The following is a 23,425-nucleotide window of genomic DNA, read 5'->3' as shown; positions in this document are numbered from 1 at the left end:
AGCAATTTATCCAATACTAAGTATGTACTCAAGCTGCTGGAGTACCTTGACTGTGACAAAGTTGTTATTTTTTGTGGAACATATTGAAGATAAAGGTGGAGAAGCTGAGTCTTTGGGAAAAATATACCATGGATCACTATTGATTAAAGCCGCCTCTGCTGCACAATCTACAGATGTTCAGGCATGTAGCCATCTAGGTGACATACCAGTGACCATTGCCCAACACAAAATTTTGTGTGTGGTCCATGGAATCATCTTTCAGAAGCCTTATGCCCCAGACAGATGATGAGCTATGGGCTAATCTCGAGTGGCATACATGTTGCTCGACACATCCAAAAAAGTTCCAAGGATAATGGACCAGATACAGGCACCTTTATCTTGGTGTCTGAAGGAAATGTCCTGTTGGACATGATATACAAGCATGATGTGAACACTTAAGTCTCATCACCCGTGAGGTGCTTCCATCATATGCTGCATGTTGGACCCAAAATGTGGACACTGTGGATCATCTCTCCACTAAGGTAGCTCTTGTGAATAACCACCTTTGTGTGTGTCAGTTACACAGATAGTCATCATCGACATTCATCATTTTGTCCAGTCTTCAAGAAAGAAAAGAAAATACAAATATAAATTGATTGAACTGCCTGTCATATACTGAGGCATGAGGAAAATGTGAACAGTTACATCGTGCTCAAATGATGACCAATTACACTAGTCAACAGCCATTTTGCATCTGGTATGTGATCCATCAACTAGTATGTATTCTGGTGTGTAGAATCCGAATATACCTTTCAAAATGTTCTAGCACATACCATGTTTGAGTGTTTAAAGGTTTTTTTTATTTTTTCATATTGAACTTCTGTTTTGATGTTTAATGTTTGTTTTTGGTTTGCAGAGGAGAGCTAGATGATCTACAAATCGTCTGTAAATGGTTGGTGTGGTAATCCAGTGGTGTGAAAGAAATCCTCAGAGAGTGTTTCCTGTGAAAGATAGTGCAAACTTTTTGTGTTTAAAACTTACGCCAAGAAAAATGGCAACTAGTAAATCTCATTGCTGTCTAAACCACCCTGACAACTTTTGTTGTGTGTGTGGGAAATTCAGTCCAAAAGCCCAAAGAAAAACAACCACTGATTTGGTTAATAAGGCGTATAAATTGTATTTTGATTGTCCTGTTGGTGATGAATATAAAAATTTTGCACCTCATATTGCCTGTGTAACCTGTACTACAACCTTAACCAAGTGATTGAAAGGAAAACGCCGGGCCATGCCATTTGCTGTTCCGATGGTGTGGTGTGAGCCTAAAGACCATTATTCAGACTGTTACGTCTGTCTTAAAAATATTTCAGGACAGTCAGGCAAAACTACACATAAAATAAAGTATCCAAATATATCTTCAGTGCATTTGCCTGTGCCCCATGATGAGGGGTTGCCTGTTCCTGTCTGTAACTTGAAAGCCACAGAACCAGACACCACGTCAAGTGAATCAGAAAGTATTGAACATATAGAAGAGTACTGCCCTCAGTATCATGACACTTCTCCTCAGCTCTTTAATCAAAAGGAATTGAACAATTTGGTTTGCGATCTAAAACTTTTGAAATGGCAAGCTGAACTCTTGGGGTCGAGACTGCAACAATGGAACCTTCTAGCTCCAGGGACAAAAGTTTCCTGTTTCAGATCAAGAGGTGCTTCCTTCGCTCAGTATTTCGATATGCAGAATTCTGTGTGTGTATGTAGAGATGTCAATGGTCTGATGATGCAGCTAGGTGCACAACATAATCCTCAGGAGTGATGACTATTTGTTGACTCCAGTAAAACCAGCTTGAAAGCAGTACTACTGCATAATGGCAATGAATTTCCATCGGTACCTTTGGCTTACGCAGTAGACATGGAAGAAACTTATGAAATCATGTCTTTGCTGCTACAGACAATCAAATACAAGGATCACAAAAGGCAGCTTTGCCGTGATTTAAAAGTTGTTGCACTCCTTACAGGTTTACAGACAGGATTCACGAAATACTGCTGCTTTTTGTGCCTTTGGGCACCCATGACACCAAGAACCACCGTACAGTCAAAGAATCGCCTACAAGGAAGTCATATGTTCCTGGAAACGTAAATGTGAACAATACCCCATTGGTTGAGCCTGGTAAAATCATTTTGACTCCCGTTCATATCAAGTTGGGCCTTATCAAAAACTTCGTAAAAGCTCTGGATAAAGAAGGTGAGGTCTTCAATCACTTAAAAGAAAAGTTTTCCAAGTTAAGTGAGGCAAAGCTGAAAGAAGGTATATTTGTTGGACCACTAATAAGAAAATTGCTGAAAAATCCAACCTTTGATACCAAACTCACAGATATCCAATTAGCTGCTTGGTCTTCTTTTAGAGCAATTGTGAATGGCTTTTTGGGAAATAGAAAATACAAAAACTATGTAACCATTGTGAATGATCTGTTGGACAACTATAAGAACATGGGGTGTAGAATGTCGCTTAAAATACACTTTTCGCATTCTCACCTTGATTTCTTCCTGGAAAATTTGGGAGCCGTAAGTGATGAGCATGGTGTATGCTTTCACCAAGACATTCTTACCGTGGAACACTGTTACCATGGTTATTGGAAACCTTTGATGATGGGTGACTACTTCTGGGGTCTTGTTAGGGAGAGTGATGAAACTGCAAACAAAAGAAGAGCTCTGTCGCCACATTTTTCAAAAACCAAAGACGATTAAAGGTGAAAATATCTTCTGAACTAATTTGGACCTTTTATTGACATCATGCCCGTATGTACATACAAAATAGTATTGATTTCAAACATTCTGAATGTGTATTTTTGTTTGACTTAATTGTGTCAGTTTTCGCTATTACCATTTTTTATTCTGCTGTTTATCTAGGAAATGTGACATCATAGAGAAAACCTGATTTTACCAGTGTATTCAGCACCCCAAAATTAGGTAAATCCACCCATTTATAAACCAGATGCAGAAAAAAAGTTTACATTTCTGAACTAGTATTATTTGAAACTCACAGGGTCCATCATCCCCATTACCTGAATTTCTTTTCCAAACCACATCTCTCACACCCCACTCTCATGTTCCCATGGCTCCATCTTGGGGAACCATTTCCCGTACCAAGCCGCAGAAGCAGCTTCCTCCTCCAGTGTGTACCAGTGACCGCTCCCTCTTGGTACCAACCTCTCCCTGGATCCGAGGACTGACACCAGCCGATGGCCAAAGGAACTGTGGCCTGTGTTGTCTAGGCTGCCTGCTCTTCATCCATCCCCACACTCACCATGGATGGGCCCTCACAGAATCCCAATCGCCAAAGGCTGTGGAGGACGAGGAGGAGGAGAATTAGAATCAGGACAAGGCTACTCTGGTGACAGTGGAGGGGCCACATCCAGCCCCCACCCCCAGCCTCCGTCGATGCAGTCAGACTTTGAACCAATGCTTATTTATGTGGTTCCATTCCCATCGGTTACAGGCACTGATCCTGGGGCATGACTGGTCCTTTTTCACACCTAACCTTGACACGTATAATATTATCATTCAGTGAAACTATAATGGATATTACTGTCACATGCCATAACTACAGCACCTTATTTTTTCCCCTTCTGCAATTTGTGTTTTTCTATAAGAAATGTGCTTCAGTGATGACCATTCATCAGTGTTCTATAGTTATCAGAAATTCTGTCATAACTGTGCTGGCCTCTCTCTGTCAGATTGTAAGATTACTCTTAACACACACACATGTCAGTGGAACTGCTATTCCTCTTTCTACATCTACATTGATACTGTGCAAATCATACTTAAGTACCTGGCAGATGGTTCATTGAACCACGTGCACAATAATTCTCTATTATTCCAATATCGAACAATGTGCGGGAAAAACGAACACCTATGTCTTTCCTTGTGAGCTCTTATTTACCTTATTTCATTTTGATGATCATTTCTCCCTATGTAAGTTGGTGTCAAGAAAATATTTTTGCATTTGGAGGAGAAAGTTCGTGATTGAAATTTCATGAGAAGATTCCGCCACAACAAAAAACGCCTTTTTCATCAATGTTCTATAGTTATCAGAAATTCTTTCAGAACTGTGTTGGCCCCAAGAGGGCATTTGGAGGGGTATATAAATTGGTTCACACAGATGTCATCAGTGAGTGGATTCCTCTTGGAAACAATAGGGGTGCAGATGCAAATGACTTCAGCAATCACTATTTGCACCAAGCAGGCCACTTACTTACACTGTGCTGACCACCTTAGCCCAACAACTCCCTCCCCCCTCCCCCTCTCTCTCTTTTTCTGCTACTTGGGTACTTAAGTGTGCACCACTCCCTGTCGGAGGGTAGGAGGGGGGGAGTATCACTAGCCTTCCAATTTATCGGCTTCCTACTGACCATGCTCTGTGTTTCCTCAATGATGATACCCCTAATACCCCTACCCATTTCAGTGTCAGCCAAGGCACATTTTCAGCTATTGACCTAACAGTCTCTTTCCTTAATCTCATAGCTCCTCTACAGTGCTCACTACATGGCGCAGTTTGTGACAATGACCACTCTCTGGTGATGTGGGCCTCTTTTTCCTTGCCACTGCCAGATGGGCTGACTACCACAGTAGATGCTTTGAAGCCAACTGGCAGTTGTACGCCTCTGCTGTTACCTTTACACTCTCTCTCCCTCTCTCCGTCAGATTGCAAGATGACTCTTGACACAATCACCTATGTCAGTGGACCTGCTATTCCCCTTTCTACATGTACATTGATACTGTGCAAATCACACTTAATACCTGGCAGAGGGTTCATCAAAACACCTGCACAATAAGTCTCTATTATTCCAATATCAAACAGTGTGTAGCAAAAACGAACACCTATCTCTTTCTTTGTGAGTTCTTATTTACCTTATTTCATTATGATGATCATTTCTCCCTATGTAAGTTGGTGTCAAGAAAATATTTTCGCATTTGGAGGACAAAGTTCATGATTGAAATTTCATGGGAAGATTCCGCCACAACAAAAAACGCCTTTTTTTTAATGACGTCCACCCCAAATTCTGCATCATGTCAGTGTGGCACGCTCTCCCGCGTTTTGCGATAATGCAAAACATGCTGATCTTCTTTGAACTTTCTCGGTGTATGTCATTAACCCTGTCTGGTAAGGATCCCAGAATGCACAGCAGTACTCCAAAAGAGGACAGACAAGTGTAGTGTAGGCAGTCTCTTTAGCAGACCTGTTACATTTTCTAAGTGCTCTGTCAGTAAAATGCAGTCTCTGACTTGCCCTCCCCACAACATTTTGTGTGTGTTCTTTCCAATTTAAATTATTCATAACTGTAATTGCTAGGTATTTAGTTGAATTTATGGCTTTTAGATTTGACTGATTTACCGTGTAACCGAAGTTCAATGGATTCCTTTTAGCATTCATGTGGGTGACTGCACACTTTTCATTACTTAGGATCAATTGCCAATTTTTTGCATCACACAGGTATCTTTTCTAAATCATTTTTCAGTTTGCTTTGATCTTCTGATGAGTTTATTAGACAATAAATGACAGCATCATTTGCAAACAACCTAAGATGGCTACTTTCTACAGGTCCCTTCCATCACCAACCAGTGCCATGTTGGACCAGAAACATTGCAATAGCTGTTCAAGATAATCACAGAGGCCTACAACATTTCAAGTGAAATCCTTTGTAAACCAACCTTATCACTTTTAAGCAACTTCATGCTAAGGCTTGCCATCTAATGGAATACAATAACAAGGGATGATGGGAGCACTATGCCTCCTTCCAGAGAATGTATGCCTCCTCATCCCAGGTGTGGGCCAAACAATGTAGTCTTCTGGGCAGCCAAAAATCCAAAACAGTGCCAGGTATCTTTCTTCGAGGTGGTCTTTGTACTGAAACCTTGGCTCTTGCTGAACACCTTGTTACCCACCTTGTGATGGCCTTGATGTCCTCTTCTTATGCGGCTGCCTTCCAGGTGTGTAAGTGAAAACGAGTCTCACTCTCCTTTTCGCCTTGGCATACTGAATTATACAGGGTCTCCAGTATAATTGGTCAGTGTTCAGAGATGTGACGGGAGTCATCATTTGAAGCAAAAAAGTGTAGTAAACATAAGCTCCAAAAGGCATACCTTAAGAGCTATGAACACTAGTTCATTAGAACAGATGTGTTTCATAGTAGCAAAGATGAAAAAGTGCTCATAGCTCTTAAGGTGTGGTTCCTGTCATATCCCTGAATATTGACCGATCCTCCTGGGACAGCCTGGAGAATGAAGCATTCTGGGGATTGGTTCAAACTGTTGCCTCATCTCATGATATGGCCCTGGGCCATGATTCTATTCACAGTCAGATTATCCAACATCTGACTATTATTCAGCAGCTCTATCTCGTCAGGGTCTTCAGCTGTATTTGGAAACAAATGCTGTAGGCATTTTGAAACTGACAGGCTGGGATGGCTCTGATGCCATGATGAGAGGCATCCATTTGTAACTGAGGCTGATACATTATTAAACAATGGGCAGACCGTAGGCAAGTTTCCGAAGTTTGAAATTCCAGCTGAGAAACTGTGGCCCATTGAAAATGAAAGCACTTTCACTGCAACTAATTCAAAAGATAAGCTATGGAATCTTCTACAAGACTGGCATAATAGGTAATCTTCCCGAGAAACATCTGGATATCCTCACAGGTCTGGGAAAGCATATCTTTGATCTCCTTGACATAGCCCTCTGTGGGCTATAACCCTTCTTTACTAAGGACATATTGTAGATAAGTGACAGAAGATTTAAAAAAATCAACATTTAGAAAAATTAAACTTGAGATGCTTTCCAGACATACCTGTGAAAACCTGACTTGGATTGTGTAGATATTCTTTATTTGTACTGCCTATAACCAGGATGTCATCAAGGTAGTTGTCAAAATGGGGGTATATATGCTATAAGCTATTCTAAACATCCCTTGGAAAATAACAGGTAAAGGCCAAATGTTTTTATAAAACTAAGATTTTCTTTGACTTTTCGGCTAGTGGGAGCTGTCTCAGTGGTGTGAAGTGAAGCAGTCAAGACTGCTTGACAGTAACCAAAAATGAAGCACAAATTATATGCAATACCTCTGGTAACTATGGATCTTACCGATACACACCTCTATTACAAGTGAGAGAACAATTGACATCTCCATTTAAACTTTTTGCCAAGAGTGCACACAAATTTAAACTTCTAATTCCTACTTTGAAGCTCTGCTGCATAGCTTACCAAGTCTAATTTATGCTGTTACAAAAATTCTGGTGGAGCTGCAACCTTATGCATTTTAGTAGAAATATATTCTGCTAACAAAGCATAAATGTCCAAAAGCAGTAACTGAAGGTTCCAAAAATGGGGCCTGTTTCTGCACATAATACAACTGAGGCTGCTGGATAGCAATATTGCCCTCTCTCATTTCAGGCACTGATGTGACTTGTCTGGTAACATAGTGTTAACAGCTTCTGGTAAATGTCAGTGTCCTCTAGGAAATCATTAAACAGTTGACAGGCTTGTATAGCTAGCATGGCTTGCAGACAGAAGTGAAACTGGGCCAGCAGCCCCTTGATCTTAAATTGGCTGGCTAGTGGGCTTGCATACCTGCGGACCAGAGATGCTGTATGGTTTCCCATTCACAACAGCCCTGCCGGATGTAGGTGGAGTGCAGCATATCAATAGTTACCCATCATCTATCAATATGTCCAGTGAGATAAGATTAAAAACCTCATTGTTGTGTGCCTAAACAAACATACTATAATTATGTGAAGGTATGCAATACGGTACTAGATTCAATTCAATTGATTAGAATCAGAGCCAATGAATCCTTAATGCTGCACTCAAGAAAATTATGATTGACTGTACATGTCTCAGCAAATTGGAAAGTTAATGTGGCAAAGTTAACTTATCTGAAAAGGCAGTCAAAACTGGTGCAATAGTTCATTTCTATCATGTGATATAATATAGGTCCTGTAATGTGTCAATGATGTTACACAAAGAATCACAAAACCCATAGAGTATTCCTTTGTAGATTTTAGTCCATGTTTATCACTATCACCTTATAACCATAAGCAGGAAGCTATATTTTAATAGAATTGTTGAAAGATGATTCTGTCAGCATAATTTGAAATATTTACTGTAGGTACACTTTATGAACAAGCTCCTTGTAAGCTCTGGATCTCTTTATGCAATAATAATCGTCAAACATGGAAAATACTTTCTTCATATGAGTATGCTCAACTTTCATAATTGAAAGATTTGCTCAGAATAAATTCACCTTGAACTTCAGACTCACCAAATGCCCATGAGAAATTGCAAATTTGGCTTAACTTGAAAACAGACAAGAAAATAAATCATTTACAGCTCAAAAAAAAAAAAAAAAAAAAAAAAAAAAAAAAAAAAAAAAAAAAAAAAAAAAAAAAAAGAGGTTATTAGACAATTTTCCCCTGCCAGACATAGCATTTAAAATAAAACAATTTTCGTGGAACATAATTTTTTGTGAAAACAGCATTAACAAACCTTTATTCTCTCTGTAAATATTTCAGTACTAAAGGAAATCACTCATTGAAGGGATGAAAATAATGAACACTTGCTACTTTTTGGAGTAATCCTTACTTGAACTAGAGTACAAATACACAGAAAAAGGAGACGCGTGCATGCATATACATGCTTGTGCCCTGCATGGCGCCATTTGGATGCACAATTTTGGTAGGTGGGATTGTGTCGATTAGGGTGGATAAAGGGAGAGAGAAATCGAAGACAGGGAGAGGGGCTGGGTTGGGGAATGGGTGGCTAACAACTTGGAAGGAGACAACTGGTTCGCCAGCTAGAAATGCGGGATGGTGGAGTGGCAGGTGCACAGGCTAGGCATGTGATGCGTGGGTGTCAGAGCCAATGGGGATTGGTGCACACTAAAGGTGATATGGGAATGTGAATTGGGAGGGGTTGATAGTATGTTGGGTGGAGGGTGTGGGTTACTGGAGATTAAGCGAAGATAGTTACGGGAATGAAGGATGTGTTGCAAAGATAACTACGATCTGTGTAGTTCAGAGAAGCTGATGGTGGAGCTAAGAATCCGCATGATCTGGGTTGTGAAGCAACCATTGAAATTTAGCATGTTATGTTCAGCTGCATGTTGTTCCACTGGGTGGTCATCTTTTGTTATTTGAAACAGTTTGGCAGTGGCTATTCATATTGGTGGACAGCTGATTGGTATTCATACCAACATAAAAAGCTGTATGGTGTTTGCATTAGAACCAGTTTATGGCATGGCTGCTTTCACAGGTGGCGCAACCTCTAGTGGTTGGTTGGTTTGGGGAAGGAGACCAGACAGCGAGGTCATCGGTCACCTCTAGTGGGGTAGCCCATGTCATGACTGGAGTAGGAAATGCTGGATGGGAGGATTGGCAGAGTTTTGCACCAGGTCTTCGACAGGGATATGATCCATTATGGCAAGGGGTTGGGAGTTGGATTGGTATAGGGATGGACTAGGATGTTGTGTGGGTTGGGTGAGTGCTAGAAGACCACTTTAGGAGTTAGGAGGGTTGGGAAGGATCTTGGTTAGGATATCTCTCATTTCAGGGCATGATGGTATATAATCAAAGCTTTGATGAAGGATATGGTTCAGTTGTTCAAATCCAGGACCGTATTGGGAGACTAGGCAGATGCTCCTTTGTAGCTGATTATTGTGGGTGATGGGAAGATTAGGGATGTTTGAGGATATGGCATAGGAAATCTGTTTGCGGGCTAGGTTTAGAGGATAATGCCCATCTGTGGAAGCCTTTGTGAAACCTTCAGATACGGGGCAAGGTAGTTGTCTACGCAGTGGGTATGTCATCCATGGGTGACCAAGCTGTATGAAGGGATGTTCTGATGTGGAAGGGATGGCAGCTGTCAAAATGCAGGTACTGTTGGTGGTTAGTGGGTTTAATGTGGACATTGGTGTCGACGGAGCCATCAGAGTGGTGGAGGTTTGTCCACGTTAAACCCACTAACCACTAACATTACCTGTATTTTGACAGCTGCCATGCCTTCCACACCCAAAAATCCCTCCCATAAAGCCTGACCACCTGTGGATAGCATGTCTTTAGTAATGAGAACTTCCTTGCCTAATATGATGAAAATCACATGAAGCCTTCACTTACAGGCACCACCCTCCCAAACCTAATCCAAACAAATTTCCTGTGCCATTTTCTCACACACTCCTAATCCTCCCACCATCCCCCAGAATTGGCTACAAAGCAGCACATTCCCTGTATCACCCATTGTGACTCTTGACTGGAGCAACTGAGTCATATTTGAGCCAGAGCTTTGATTATATATGCCCTGAAATGAGGGACATTCTACCCAAGATCCTTCCCACCCCTCCATAAGTGGTGTTCTGTTGCCCATTAACCTACACAACATCCTATTCCATCCCTATGCCACTTCCACTCTCATCCATTTGCCACAGGGATCATATTCTTATGGGAGACACAGTTACAAGATCTGCCCAATCCACCCACCCTGCACTTCCTACTCCAGGCTTGTCACGGGCTTATCCTACCCCATCATAGGCCAGGCCAGCTGTGGAAGTAGCCGTGTCAGATACCAACTCTGCTGAAAACATTGCACAGCTTTTTATGTCAGTGTGACTACTAACCAACTGTCCACCAGAATGAATGGCCACCACCAAACTGTTGCCGATAACAAAGTTGACCATCTGGTGGCACAAATGCACCTGAACACAACATGCTTAATTTTAATATGTTCTTCACAACCCAGGCCATTTGTGTCCTTCCCTCCACTACGAGCTCATCTGAATAACATAGATGAGAACTATAATTACAACACATCCTTTGCTCCTGTAACCATCCAAGCCTTAATCCTCAGTAACCCATTGTTCCCACATGCTACACTAAACTATTTCCCCTTCCTCCAGCCTGTCACCATCTCCAAATTCGCATCCCGACATCAGCTTCAGCATTGGCTCTGATACCGACACATCACTTGATTAGCCCAGGCTCCTGGCACCCCTCCCTCTTGGTTAACAGGCTGCCCCCACTTTGTCCCCCCCCCCCCAATCCATCCCACCCAATGCAACCCCCACCCCCAACCAAACCAGTCCACCTGCTGGGGAGAGAGGGGGGGTAGGGGGAGAGAGAGAGGGAGGGAGAGAGAGAGAGAGAGAGAGAGAGAGAGAGAGAGAGAGAGAGAGAGAATGTGTGTGTCTACAACTCAACACCTCTGCTTTTTAATGAGGGGTCTCCTTTACTCCTAAAATATTTACATTCTATCAGAACTTTATTGTGTATATGTGCGTGATATGTCTCCAAATTAGCAAATCTTCAGTAATGTAACTATCTTGAAAATTTCTAATTAGACTTTACAGATGCTAGCTGTCACTATGTATTATGACATAGCTTTGCAGAGTGCACTCCATGACATATTATCACTACTTGTAGCACTACAGGTAAAACATCCTGTTGTTAAGTGGATGGCTGTGTGTGTAATCATCTGTTTTCGTGTGGTATTGTGAACTATACTTAATGTTTTTCTTTTTTTTCTCTTTGTATAATAGAACAAGAAGGATGTAGTGGTGTTGTCGTGAAGGAGATAATGTAATGCATAGGAGATATTACTCGTATAGAATTTATAATTAGATATTTATTATAAGAAATATTATATCTCTGTTTAATATTCTGTATTGCTTCTGATAAACTGTAGTATATGAAATAAAAAAAAACTTGTAATGATAAGTATTCTTTGCACTTTGTTTCAGATCGTTCATACCTTCGAATCACTGAGCAGGAGTTTGTCACCTTGCCATTTGATGTAAGTTTTATGTAATCGAACTTAAGTAGCAAATACAAGTACTTTAAAAATTCCTCCTGAGTGTCAGTATGTTAACACATTGTTTTGTGTGATTTTAGAAACACCAAGGTTAAGTCTAAACAGCATGTTTTACTGGATAAATTGAAAGTGACGTGTACACACTTATTAATGTTGTGATGAAAGGAAAAAGTTTTAGCATTCACTGTGAAGTGTTATTCCTAGATATGTTATGAAATATTTTTGTTTTTATATAATGTTCATTGCAGTTACAAAGTAAAGCTCTATCCTGGAAAAAAAAAGAAAAGAACGTGCCATTCATAACTAAAACTGTGTTGTTCAGACCTTATAATTTACAACAGGTTATGGGCCCAGACCACGTCTAAAGAACAAAATAGTTCTTTTTAGAAAAAAAATTTATTCAATCCAGTGTGTGCTGACAGAAGATTTTTTTGTTAAAACTATTTGTTCAGTAAGAACATGGCTACAATTGGAGGTGGTAAAGTGAATGTTGATAAACTTGAAGCAAATGGGCAAAATGTAAGTGGCACGTCTATGGTGCTTCATTCATATGGACTCAGAAAGTGTTATTGGTATATCCAAACCTGTTGTGTTGCCTCAGGATTCTACTATTGAACAGAAGGCAGCATATGCAGAATGGCAAAAGAATTATGCGAAAGCAGCAAGTCTTGTGGCAAGTGTGCTGAGCCAACCAGTTGGTGAACTGGTGTAGATGTGCAAAAATGCTAAAGAAATATGGAATAAACTACATGCCCGATTTGAACATAGCAGCATTCAATGTTTGAACATGTTAATTGAAAACTGTTTTTGGATCAAACACAATGAAAGAGAAGCACACATGTGACTAAGCTGCAGAAGTTATTTGTAGATCTAAATGATTTAATGAAACATGAAGAGATCAAATTGTCTAAAAGAAAATTAAATTGTCTAAAAGAAAATTAAATTGTCTAAAAGAAAATTAAATGGTTGAATTTTATTTATGCTCGGAAAGGAATATGATAATTTTAAAGATCTCTGGGAGACAATGCCAGCGAAAAATCAGAGTTTCTACTTGCTTATCAAAAAACTTTGTACCATTGAATTGCATGAACAAATGCAACGGACAATTGCATTTGTTCATTTCTAACACACAGAAGAAGATGATGTTGGAAGAGCGAGCAGAGCAAAAATTTCCATGCAATAAATGTGAACTACTAGGTCACTGGGCAGAGGGGTGGGCGGCGGGGTGTCCACTGGATGCTCTTGATGCATGCGGTGAGAACAGAAGGTGAGTTGTAACACTGTATTTATTTCATACGCCATGGGTTTGCGTAGTAGAAATTGCATTGACATAAATAAATGGTATTTTGATAGCAGTGCTATGAAGCATATCACTTGGAATAATCAGTACTTCATTTTGTGCAGTGAATTTGATGTTCCTGAAGTGGTTTTGTTAGGAAAGCAAGGTAAAATGTGTGCATGTGATCAAGGTACAGTCTTTATCGAAATAAGACAAAAAAATAAATGGTACAATGCTAGAATGGAAAATGTTTCATATGTCCCCGATGCAAGTGCTCATTTCTTCTCAGCCAGAGCAGCTGCTTGTAACAGCTACAATATAACGTTTGGCAGCGAAAGTGTTAGGATTCAGGAAAGAGCCATTGGCAGCATCGTTATGACAGGCAATGTGAAAAATGAGCTGTATGTGTTGAAAGTGTGTTGTTTGGCCAGGAAAAGGTAATCAAGTGAACTTAGTGACATCATCTGAAACATTACAAATGTACCATGAAAGAGTTGGTCACCAGAATAAACAAAACATCAAGAACATCTCAAAGAAACTTAACATAATTGCAGAAGGTTGTAAAGATGAATTTTGTGATGGTTGTGCATTAGGAAAGATGCATAGACATAGACTACCATTCAGACAATGAGCAAATCGCTCCACAGCTGCTGGTGAATTAATCCATGTAGATATCAATGGATCAAAGAGTATAGAATTATTTGGAGGTGCTTGATATTATATAAGTTTTACAGACAATTTCAGTAAATTTCACTGAATTTTCTTTTTGAAGCACAAAAACAAAGTTTACAGTGTGCTTAACAATTTTAAAAAGAAGCTCGTGAATCCAAAGGCCATGCTGTTAAACAGTTCTGATGTGATCGAGGTAAAGAATATACTAGCAACAGAGTTAAGGAATTGCTCATAGATAAGGAAACAGAATTACTGATTCCTCCACCCTATACTCCTGAACAAAGTTGTTTGACTGAAAGTGAAAATAGAACTGTTGAAGCTGCATGTTCAATGCTGAACACAAGCAAACTACAAAGAGGATTATGGGCAGAAGCTTGCAATACAGCAGTCTATATTTTAAAATCAACTGGAAGGTCTTTGGTTCCAGACAAATTTCATGAATGTGTTTTTTGGAAGATGGGGCTGGAAATTGTGTACAGTTTTTTATCACTTGTCATAATTTAGTAGAGGCAAAAAAAGCGACAGTTGTAAAATTTGTATCCCATACTTCAGCTGACCCACGTCAGTCCACTGAAGAATAGGATACTAGTGCTAATGAAGGTGAAACAAAGTATGTCCTGCTCGGGGTATTACATTTGTAGTTCAACTGAGACACAGGACATCAGTGTTACATATATTGGTTTTTGCATCGGCACTAGCACTAGTATCCTATTCTTCAGTTGAACTACATAGGTCAACTGAAGAATAGGATACTAGGATTCAAAAAATAGGTATATCTAAAATTGTATTTAAAATTTGGATGTATGTGATGTATGTCCACCATCTGTGTTCTCTGTCCTGCATTCCTTTGTTTCTGAACATTCATCTGTGTTGTTGTTGTTGTTGTGGTCTTCAGTCCTGAGACTGGTTTGATGCAGCTGTCCATGCTACTCTATCCTGTGCAAGCTTCTTCATCTCCCAGTACTTACTGCAACCTACATCCTTCTGAATCTGCTTAATTTATTCATCTCTTGGTCTCCCTGTATGATTTGTAACCTCCTTGCTGCCCTCCAATGCTAAATTTGTAATCCCTTGATGCCTCAGAACATGCCCTACCAACCGGTCCCTCCTTCTTGTCAAGTTGTGCCACAAACTCCTCTTCTCCCCTATTCTATTCAATACCTCCTCCTTAGTTACGTGATCTACTCATCTAATCTTCAGCATTCTTCCGTAGTATCACATTTCGAAAGCTTCTATTATCTTCCTGTCCAAACTATTTATCATCCATGTTTCACTTCCATACATGGCTACACTCCATACAAATACTTTCAGAAACGACTTGCTGACACTTAAATCTATATTCGATGTTAACAAATTCCTCTTCTTCAGAAACGCTTTCCTTGCCATTGCCAGTCTACATTTTATATCCTCTCTACTTCAACCATCAGTTATTTTGCGCCCCAAATAGCAAAACTCATTTACTACTTTAAGCATCTCATTTCCTAATCTAATTCCCTCAGCATCACCCGACTTAATTCGACTACATTCCATTATCCTCGTTTTGCTTTTGTTGATGTTCATCTTATATCCTCCTTTCAAGACACTGTCCATTCCGTTCGAATGCTCTTCCAAGTCCTTTGCTGTCTCTGACAGAATTACAATGTCATCGGCGAACCTCAAAGTTTTTATTTCTACTCCATGGATTTTAATACCTACTCCGAATTTTTCTTTTGTTTCCTTTACTGCTTGCTCAATATTCAGATTGAATAACATCGGGGAGAGGCTACAACCCTGTCTCACTCCCTTCCCAACCACTGCTTCCCTTTCATGCCCCTCGACTCTTATAACTGCCATCTGGTTTCTTTACAAATTGTAAATAGTCTTTCGCTCCATGTATTTTACACCCGCCTCCTTTAGAATTTGAAAGAGAGTATTCCAGTCCACATTGTCAAAAGCTTTCTCTAAGTCTACAAATGCTAGAAATGTAGGTTTGTCTTTCCTTAATCTTTCTTCTAAGATAAGGCGTAAGGTCAGTATTGCCTCACGTGTTCCAACATTTCTACGGAATCCCAACTGATCTTCCCCAAAGTGGACTTCTACCAGTTTTTCCATTCGTCTGTAAAGAATTCGCGTTAGTATTTTGCAGCTCTGATTTATTAAACTGATAGTTCGGTAATTTTCACATCTGTCAACACCTGCTTTCTTTGAGATTGGAATTATTATACTCTTGAAGTCTGAGGGTATTTTGCCTGTCTCATACATCTTGCTCACCAGATGGTAGAGTTTTGTCAGGACTGGTTCTCCCAAGGCCGTCAGTAGTTCTAATGGAATGTTGTCTACTTCCGGGGCCTTGTTTCGACTCGGGTCTTTCAGTGCTCTGTCAAACTCTTCACGCAGTATTGTATCTCCCATTTCATCTTCATCTACATCCTCTTCCATTTCCCTAATACTGTCCTCAAGTACATCGCCCTTGTATAGACCCTCTATATACTCCTTCCACCTTTCTGCTTTCCCTTCTTTGCTTGGAACTAGGATTCCATCTGAGCTCTTGGTATTCATACAAGTGGTTCTCTTTTCTCCAAAGGTCTCTTTAATTTTCCTGTAGGCAGTATCTATCTTACCCCTAGTGAGATAAGCCTCTACATCCATACATTTGTCTTCTAGGCATCCCTGCTTAGCCATTTTGCACTTCTTTTGATCTCATTTTTGAGACGTTTGTATTCCTTTTTGCCTGCTTCATTTACTGCATTTTTATATTTTCTTCTTTCATCAGTTACATTCAATATTTCTTCTGTTACCCAAGGGTTTCTACCAGCCCTCATCTTTTTACCTACTTGATCGTCTGTTGCCTTTCTACTTCATACCTCAGAGCTACCCATTCTTCTTCTACTGTATTTCTTTCCCCCAGTCCTGTCAATTGTTCCCTTATGCTCTCCCTGAAACTTTCTACAACTTCTGGTTTAGTCAGTTTAACAAGGTCCCATCTCCTTAAATTCCCACCTTTTTGCAGTTTCTTCAGTTTTAATCTACCGTTCATAACCAATAGATTGTGGTCAGAGTGCACATCTGCCCCTGGAAATGTCTTACAATTTAAAACCTGGTTCCTAAATCTCTGTCTTACCATTATATAATCTATCTGATACCTTTTAGTATCTCCAGGGTTCTTCCATGTATGCAACCTTCTTTCATGATTCTTGAACCAAGTGTTAGCTATGATTAATTTACCGTATTTACTCGAATCCAAGCCTCACTCGAATCTAAGCCGAACCTGAAAAATGAGACTCGAAATCAAGGAAAAAAAATTTTCCGGAATCTAAGCCGCACCTGAAATTTGAGACTCGAAATTCAAGGGGAGAGAAAAGTTTTAGGCCACACCTCCAAATCGAAACACAGTTGGTCCATTGTAATATGAGACACAATTTAGGTCGAATGAATGACGATACAGTTACAGTAGTTTGGTTCGAGTCGTAAGCTTAGCAGTTAAGCTTTACCAGGTAGCCATTGCTATGCGTCAGATGCTCCGTCCGTATTTATACGGGTACCCTTCCTTTTTCACGTGCTTCATCTGGTTTGAATTGATTGCAAATTTTTCTTTGATCTCATAAGTGCCGTTCTCTTTCTTATAGGTGTTTACGTCACTCTAAGCTGAAAATGCATTACTGTACTGTGTCATGCATTGTTAAGCCTGTCTCGCCGCTCGCGGCATGGCTTGCTTTTGTGCGTGTTACCGCCGCTTACAATTATTTTTTTTTAAATAGAGACGAATCGTCTCATTAGCGAAACAATGTCAAGAGACTGCTATTTGTTGTTACTTACACTGCTGCTTTCTTTGATAACGGTCGACAAGAACCAAATAATAGACTGCGTATGATAGATGATGTTCTGAACGAGAGTGTAGCAAAAATTTTTCTCCATTTAAAAATCTTTGCAGACGCCTCTTTAGTACATTACATCCTGCACAAAAATTAGAGTCATCTTAGATTTAAAAATCTAGTCAATTTCCGGGCTTCATTTCTGACTGTACCACTACTAGGCATAAGAATAATACAAATATAAACATGATATAATATGTATATTTTTCCGCCTTCGCTGTTGTCTCACTCTAGTTTCGTAGTTTATTAGGCAGATAGGATTTAAATGAGATAGCAGCAAACACGAAAGAATACATGGCAAAATGTTTGTATTCGTATTATTCTTATGGTGAAGAGAATACTGCATGTGATTCACAATTCATAAAAGTTCCTATTAGCAACCATCTCTTCTCACAGGTAGGAAAAAATTCAGAACGTAGAGTTGGCCATATTGACAAACATCCCAAACAGTCTTGCCAGTTGTTTTTTCGTAGTACATTGAAATGCTGCGATATTCGAAGATGAACAATACAGAATTTGTATTTACTTTGTTAGAGAATGTATGAAAATGCAGTGGTCGGGGCGGAGAAAAAAGCTCGTCTTCCACGTTTTTTTTAATTGTTTACTGACGCAGAGGTTTTGGCGCCAGTATTTATCTTTATGCGTGCAAAGCATTCCTGTGTAGTGCTACATATATTCGACGGCAGACGTTAGTTGTGGCGGCACCTGCCAACATTTTTCAGAACTTACGCTTACTTTGCACTCGATTCTAAGCCGCAGGCGGTTTTTTGGATTACAAAAACCAGAAAAAAAGTGCGACTTAGGTTCGAGTAAATACGGTATGCTCTGTGAAAAATTCTACCAGACGGCTTCCTCTTTCATTGCTTACCCCCAATCCATATTCAACTACTATGTTTCCTTCTCTCCCTTTTCCTACTCTTGAATTCCAGTCACCCATGACTATTAAATTTTCGTCTCCCTTCACTACCCGAATAATTTCTTTTATCTCATCATACATTTCGTCAATTTCTTCATGATCTGCAGAGCTAGTTGGCACATAAACGTGAACTACTGGGGTGGGCGTGGGCTTTGTATCTATCTTGGCCACAATAATGCGTTCACTATGCTGTTTGTAGTAGCTTACCCGCACTCCTATTTTTTTATTCATTATTAAACCTACTCCTGCATTACCCCTATTTGATTTTGTATTTATAACCCTGTATTCACCTGACCAAAAGTCTTGTTCCTCCTGCCACCAAACTTCACTAATTCCCACTATATCTAACGTTAACCTATCCATTTCCCTTTTTAAATTTTCTAACCTGCCTGCCCGATTAAGGGATGTGACATTCCACACTCCAATCTGTAGAACACCGGTTTTCTTTCTCCTCATAACGGTGTCCTCCTGAGTAGTCCCTGCCTGGAGATCCGAATGGGGGACTATTTTACCTCTGGAATATTTTACCCAAGAGGATACCATCATTATTTAACCATACAGTAAAGCTGCATGCCCTCGGGAAAAATTACGGCTGTAGTTTCCCCTTGCTTTCAGCCATTCACAGTACCAGAATAGCAAGGCCATTTTGGTTAGTGTTACAAGCCCAGATCAGTCAATCATCCAGACTGTTGCCCCTGCAACTACTGAAAAGGCTGCTGCCCCTCTTCAGGAACCACACGTTTGTCTGGCCTCTCAACAGATACCCCTCCATTGTGGTTGCACCTACCGTACGGCCATCTGTATCGCTGAGGCATGCAGGCCTCCCCACCAACGGCAAGGTCCATGGTTCATCTATGTCATTATATCTGTGCAATACATCATATTTGGTAACTTGTGACATCATTGGTCACAGCCAACATGTTGTATCCCATTCTTCAGTATTCCAGAAAACTTGATCACCTCAGAATTTTTTGTACAGGTTGCCATGTTCACATAAACAAACATTTTTGTTCAAAGTTTGATGATAAGGCTGTTTTTGGTCATCTTGTTGGGTATGTCAATGACAAAGATGGATGTAGAGTCTGGACTCCAGCTGAAGCATATGATCCCCCTGCGGGTTCGGGGGTAAGAATAGGTCTGCGGTATTCCTGCCTGTCGTAAGAGGCAACTAAAAGGAGTCTCAACTGTTTTGGCCTTTAATGTGATAGTCCCCTAAGGGGTTTGACCACTCCATTTCAAAATTTTTCGTTAGTGCGTACCATTTGCAGAAGGACGCCTTATGTGGTACATTCTATATCCACCTTGCCTAAGATCTGGCACACACGATATTGTCATGGAGTTGGACTTACACTGAGCATCCGGCCAGCTGCAGTGTGTTCTGGGTAGCATACATTCCCTCCATTGTGCACTTCCATCTTTGCCCTTGTGATATACATGGATATTCGACACCCGACATCTAGCACGGTAGCCAGTCCGTTGTGGTGGGGTCGTCATGTACCCTCTTGGTGGTAGCCACCTGACTACACAGGGATTGCACTGCTGATGCCTGAGCTGCTATATCTCCACGTATGCCGAGGAGTAGATGCCTATTCCGCTGGGGCATCAGGACTCCCGGCAAAGGCCATCCTGCCAGGTAATCTTTGCTGTGGATGGGTGGCACCCGTGGGAAGAGCCTCTGGTCGGAGTGGGTGGCATCAGGGCGGATGACCCGCTATGAAGCATGGTACATCATCTCTCGCTGGTGGGCCTCCACCAGCAGTCGCTAAGCGATTGAGGTCTAACCTCAATGGCAAGAAATATGATCTGAGATCATTTCCCTCCCTGGCCACTCCATGTGGGGAACACATGGCTAAAGACGGCAGTGCAGATTATTCACCCTGGTTCCTCATCTGTACGCGAGGTGATGGTGAATCATTTATGCTGACGAAGCCTCAGCTTTTTGTGGAGCATATAGAGGACAAGTTTGGGGAGGTGGAGGGCTTGTCCAAAATGCGCTCTGGTTCAGTTCTAATCAAAACAGCATTCTCTCTCCAGTCACGGAGGTTGCTCGCTTGTGACAAGTTGGGGGATGTTTCAGTTACCATCACGCCCCATAAGAGTCTAAACATGGTCCAGGGTATTATATTCCACAGGGATCTTCTTCTGCAGTCAGATGATGAACTACGCGCCAACCTAGAACAACAAGGTGTTAACTTCGTCTGGCGGGTCCATCGAGGTCCGAAGGATAATCAGGTAGCCACCGGTGCCTTCATCTTGGCCTTGGAGGATGATGTCTTATCCAAAAAGGTCAAGGTGATGGTTTACCGCTGTGATGTGAAGCCATATATCCCTCCTCCGATGCGGTGTTTTAAATGCTGGAAGTTTGGGCATATGTCATCCCGATGTACTTCCGGCATCACGTGTTGAGATTGTGGACGTCCTTCGCATCCCAATACTTCATGTGCCCTGCCTCCCATCTGTGTTAACTGCGGAGAACACCATTCCCCCTGCTCGCTGGACTGCTGGGTATTCCAGAAAGGACGGATCATGGAGTATAAGACCCTGGACCGCCTGACCTACACTGAGGCCAAGCAGAAATATGAGAGGCTACATACTGTGCCAATGACGTCACCCTACGCCGCTGCTGCAACAACGGTTCTCCCGTCTCCTGTGTCGTGACATACGGTTGGCTCTATGATCCGTCAGAATCCGCCGGCCCCCTTGATTGTGGGGGGCACTTCACTCCCTGTTGCTCCTGCACCATCTATTTCAGGAGCAACCCCCCCCCCCCCCCCCAACCATCGGGGACATCAGTTCCCACTTCCCAGCGAGAGAAGCATAAGACTTCTTTGGCTCCTCTTGCCAGGACGGGGTCCCTTGGGGATCTCCCTTCGCAAGTTCCGACCAGCGGAAAAGCAGACACCTGTAAGTGGCTGAAACAACCACCGTTCACTGGTCGTATGGCTTCACGGTCGTCGTCCGTCCCTGAGACTGACCCAGTGAAGCCCTCCCAGCCAGAACCACCGAAGGCACAACGCGAGAAGCAGAAAAAGAAAAAGAAAAAGGTTCCCAAGAATCCTGACATTGCAGTGGCACCCATCCCACCGCTTCCTACAATCTCGGTGTCTGAGGATGAGATCGAGATTCTGGCGTCTGCTGAAGACCTGGATCTCACTGGACCCTCGGACACAATGGATGTCACTCGCGCGGGTACTGAACCGGTGGCAGCAAGTGACCCAGCGGCGTAATCTGCCTCCCCAGTCCCTTCACACCTTTCTCAGCCATGGACAATGTCACCCTCCAGTGGAACTGCGGCCGTTTCTTCCACCATCTTGCTGAGCTCCGACAACTTCTCAGCCTTCACCCTTTCTTCTGGATTGGCTCTTCAAGAAATTTGGTTTCCAGCGATGCGAACCCCCGCCCTCTGTGGCTATTGGGGTTATTATAAGCACCGGGCAGCTTATGAAAGGATATCTGGTGGCGTCTGCATCTATGTCCTTCACGCTCTTCACAGCGAGTCTGTCCCTCTACAAACACCTTTAGAGGCTGTCGCTGTTCGGGTGTGGACACACAGGCTGTTACTGTCTGCAGTTTCTATCTTCCACCGGATGGTGATGTCCCACAGCATGACATGGCTGCGCTGATAGCCCAATTGCAGCCACCTTTCCTGTTACTCGGCAACTTCAACGCCCCTAACCCTCTATGGGGTGGGTCAGTGGCAACAGGTCAAGGCGCCACCATTGATCATGTATTGACATAGCTCGACCTTTCCATTTTAAATGATGGTGCCTTCGCACATTTCAGTGTGGCGCATGGCACGTACTCAGCCATCAACCTTTCGATCTGCAGCCCTAGCCTCTTACTACCTGTCCAATGGAGTGTGCATGACGACCTATGAGGTAGTGACCACTTTCTGATCTTTCTGTCACTGCCACAGCGTCACTCTTCTGGGTGCCCTTGCAGATGGGCTATGAATAAGGCTGACTGGGACTTTTTCTCCTCCATGGCTGCTATTGCGCCTCTTTCTAATGAAGCCATTGAAAGCGGTGGTGCACTCGGTCACCACCAGCATCGTTACTGCCGCAGAATCTGCCATTCCCCGTTCTTCCGGGTCCCCTCGGCCGAGGACTGTGCCGTGGTGATCGCCTGCGATCGCTGAGGTGATTAAAGATCGCCAGTGGGCGCTCCAGCATCACACGCGACATCCCTCAATAGAACACCTCATCGCCTTTAAACGGCTGCGTGTGCTGGCCTACTGCCTTATTCGCCAACACAAGCAGGAGTGCTGGGATAAGTTTTCCTAGTGGATTGGTGAAGACTTTTAGCAGGGCTAGAATTAGGCTTTGCTCTTTTGCAGACTCCATAGTCATTCACCATCTGCTCAACATCCTTGTATAAGGAAGACCAAACCACATGGCGCCTAATATTAGTGATAGTTTTGTGGACGCCTAGATACCCCCAAACACCACATGATGAGAGTACCGTAACACAGGGTGGACGAGCTGATAGGGCAAACAGATCCTAAAACCACCTGACTTTGCCCCACCACGACAAACTAGGCCTTTATGGATGAGATGACCAGCCACCTGTTCACCATTCAATAGCTTACCCTTAATGGCCGTAATCCTAGGATCACTGTCCGTCTTTGCCAGAGGTCCCCGAAAAGTTCTGGAACTTCGAATAATATCCTGCCTACACAATCCCCTGGACTGAATACTTTCAGACTGCTGAACCCTAAACTTAGACATCTGACTCAAGACATTGGCAACCTGATTGTAGGTGCCATGGATATGCTGCACCTTGAATTGGAAAGCTGACATTCAGACAGCCCAGCAAGCTATACGACCTGTCTTACGTGGGTGTGCCAGCACCCAACTGAGGGCTTGATTGTTAGTTTCAAGC

General features: G+C 42.0%; 1 protein-coding gene across 1 annotated transcript in view; it reads left to right on the top strand.

The window, feature by feature from the left end:
• The window catches only part of LOC126456895 (ER membrane protein complex subunit 5), a 57,808-nt gene that overhangs the window by 21,525 nt on the left and 12,858 nt on the right, over positions 1–23,425 (top strand). The window contains exon 2 of the mRNA XM_050092732.1: positions 11,756–11,808. Coding sequence (XP_049948689.1) covers positions 11,756–11,808 — 53 coding nt within the window. The remainder of the gene's footprint in view (positions 1–11,755; positions 11,809–23,425) is intronic.

This window comes from Schistocerca serialis, chromosome 2 (genome assembly GCF_023864345.2).
Source record: "Schistocerca serialis cubense isolate TAMUIC-IGC-003099 chromosome 2, iqSchSeri2.2, whole genome shotgun sequence".
In the NCBI taxonomy this organism is placed as follows: domain Eukaryota; kingdom Metazoa; phylum Arthropoda; class Insecta; order Orthoptera; family Acrididae; genus Schistocerca; species Schistocerca serialis.
The sequence above is the reverse complement of the archived record's forward strand: the minus strand, read 5'-3'. Positions and strand labels throughout refer to the sequence as shown.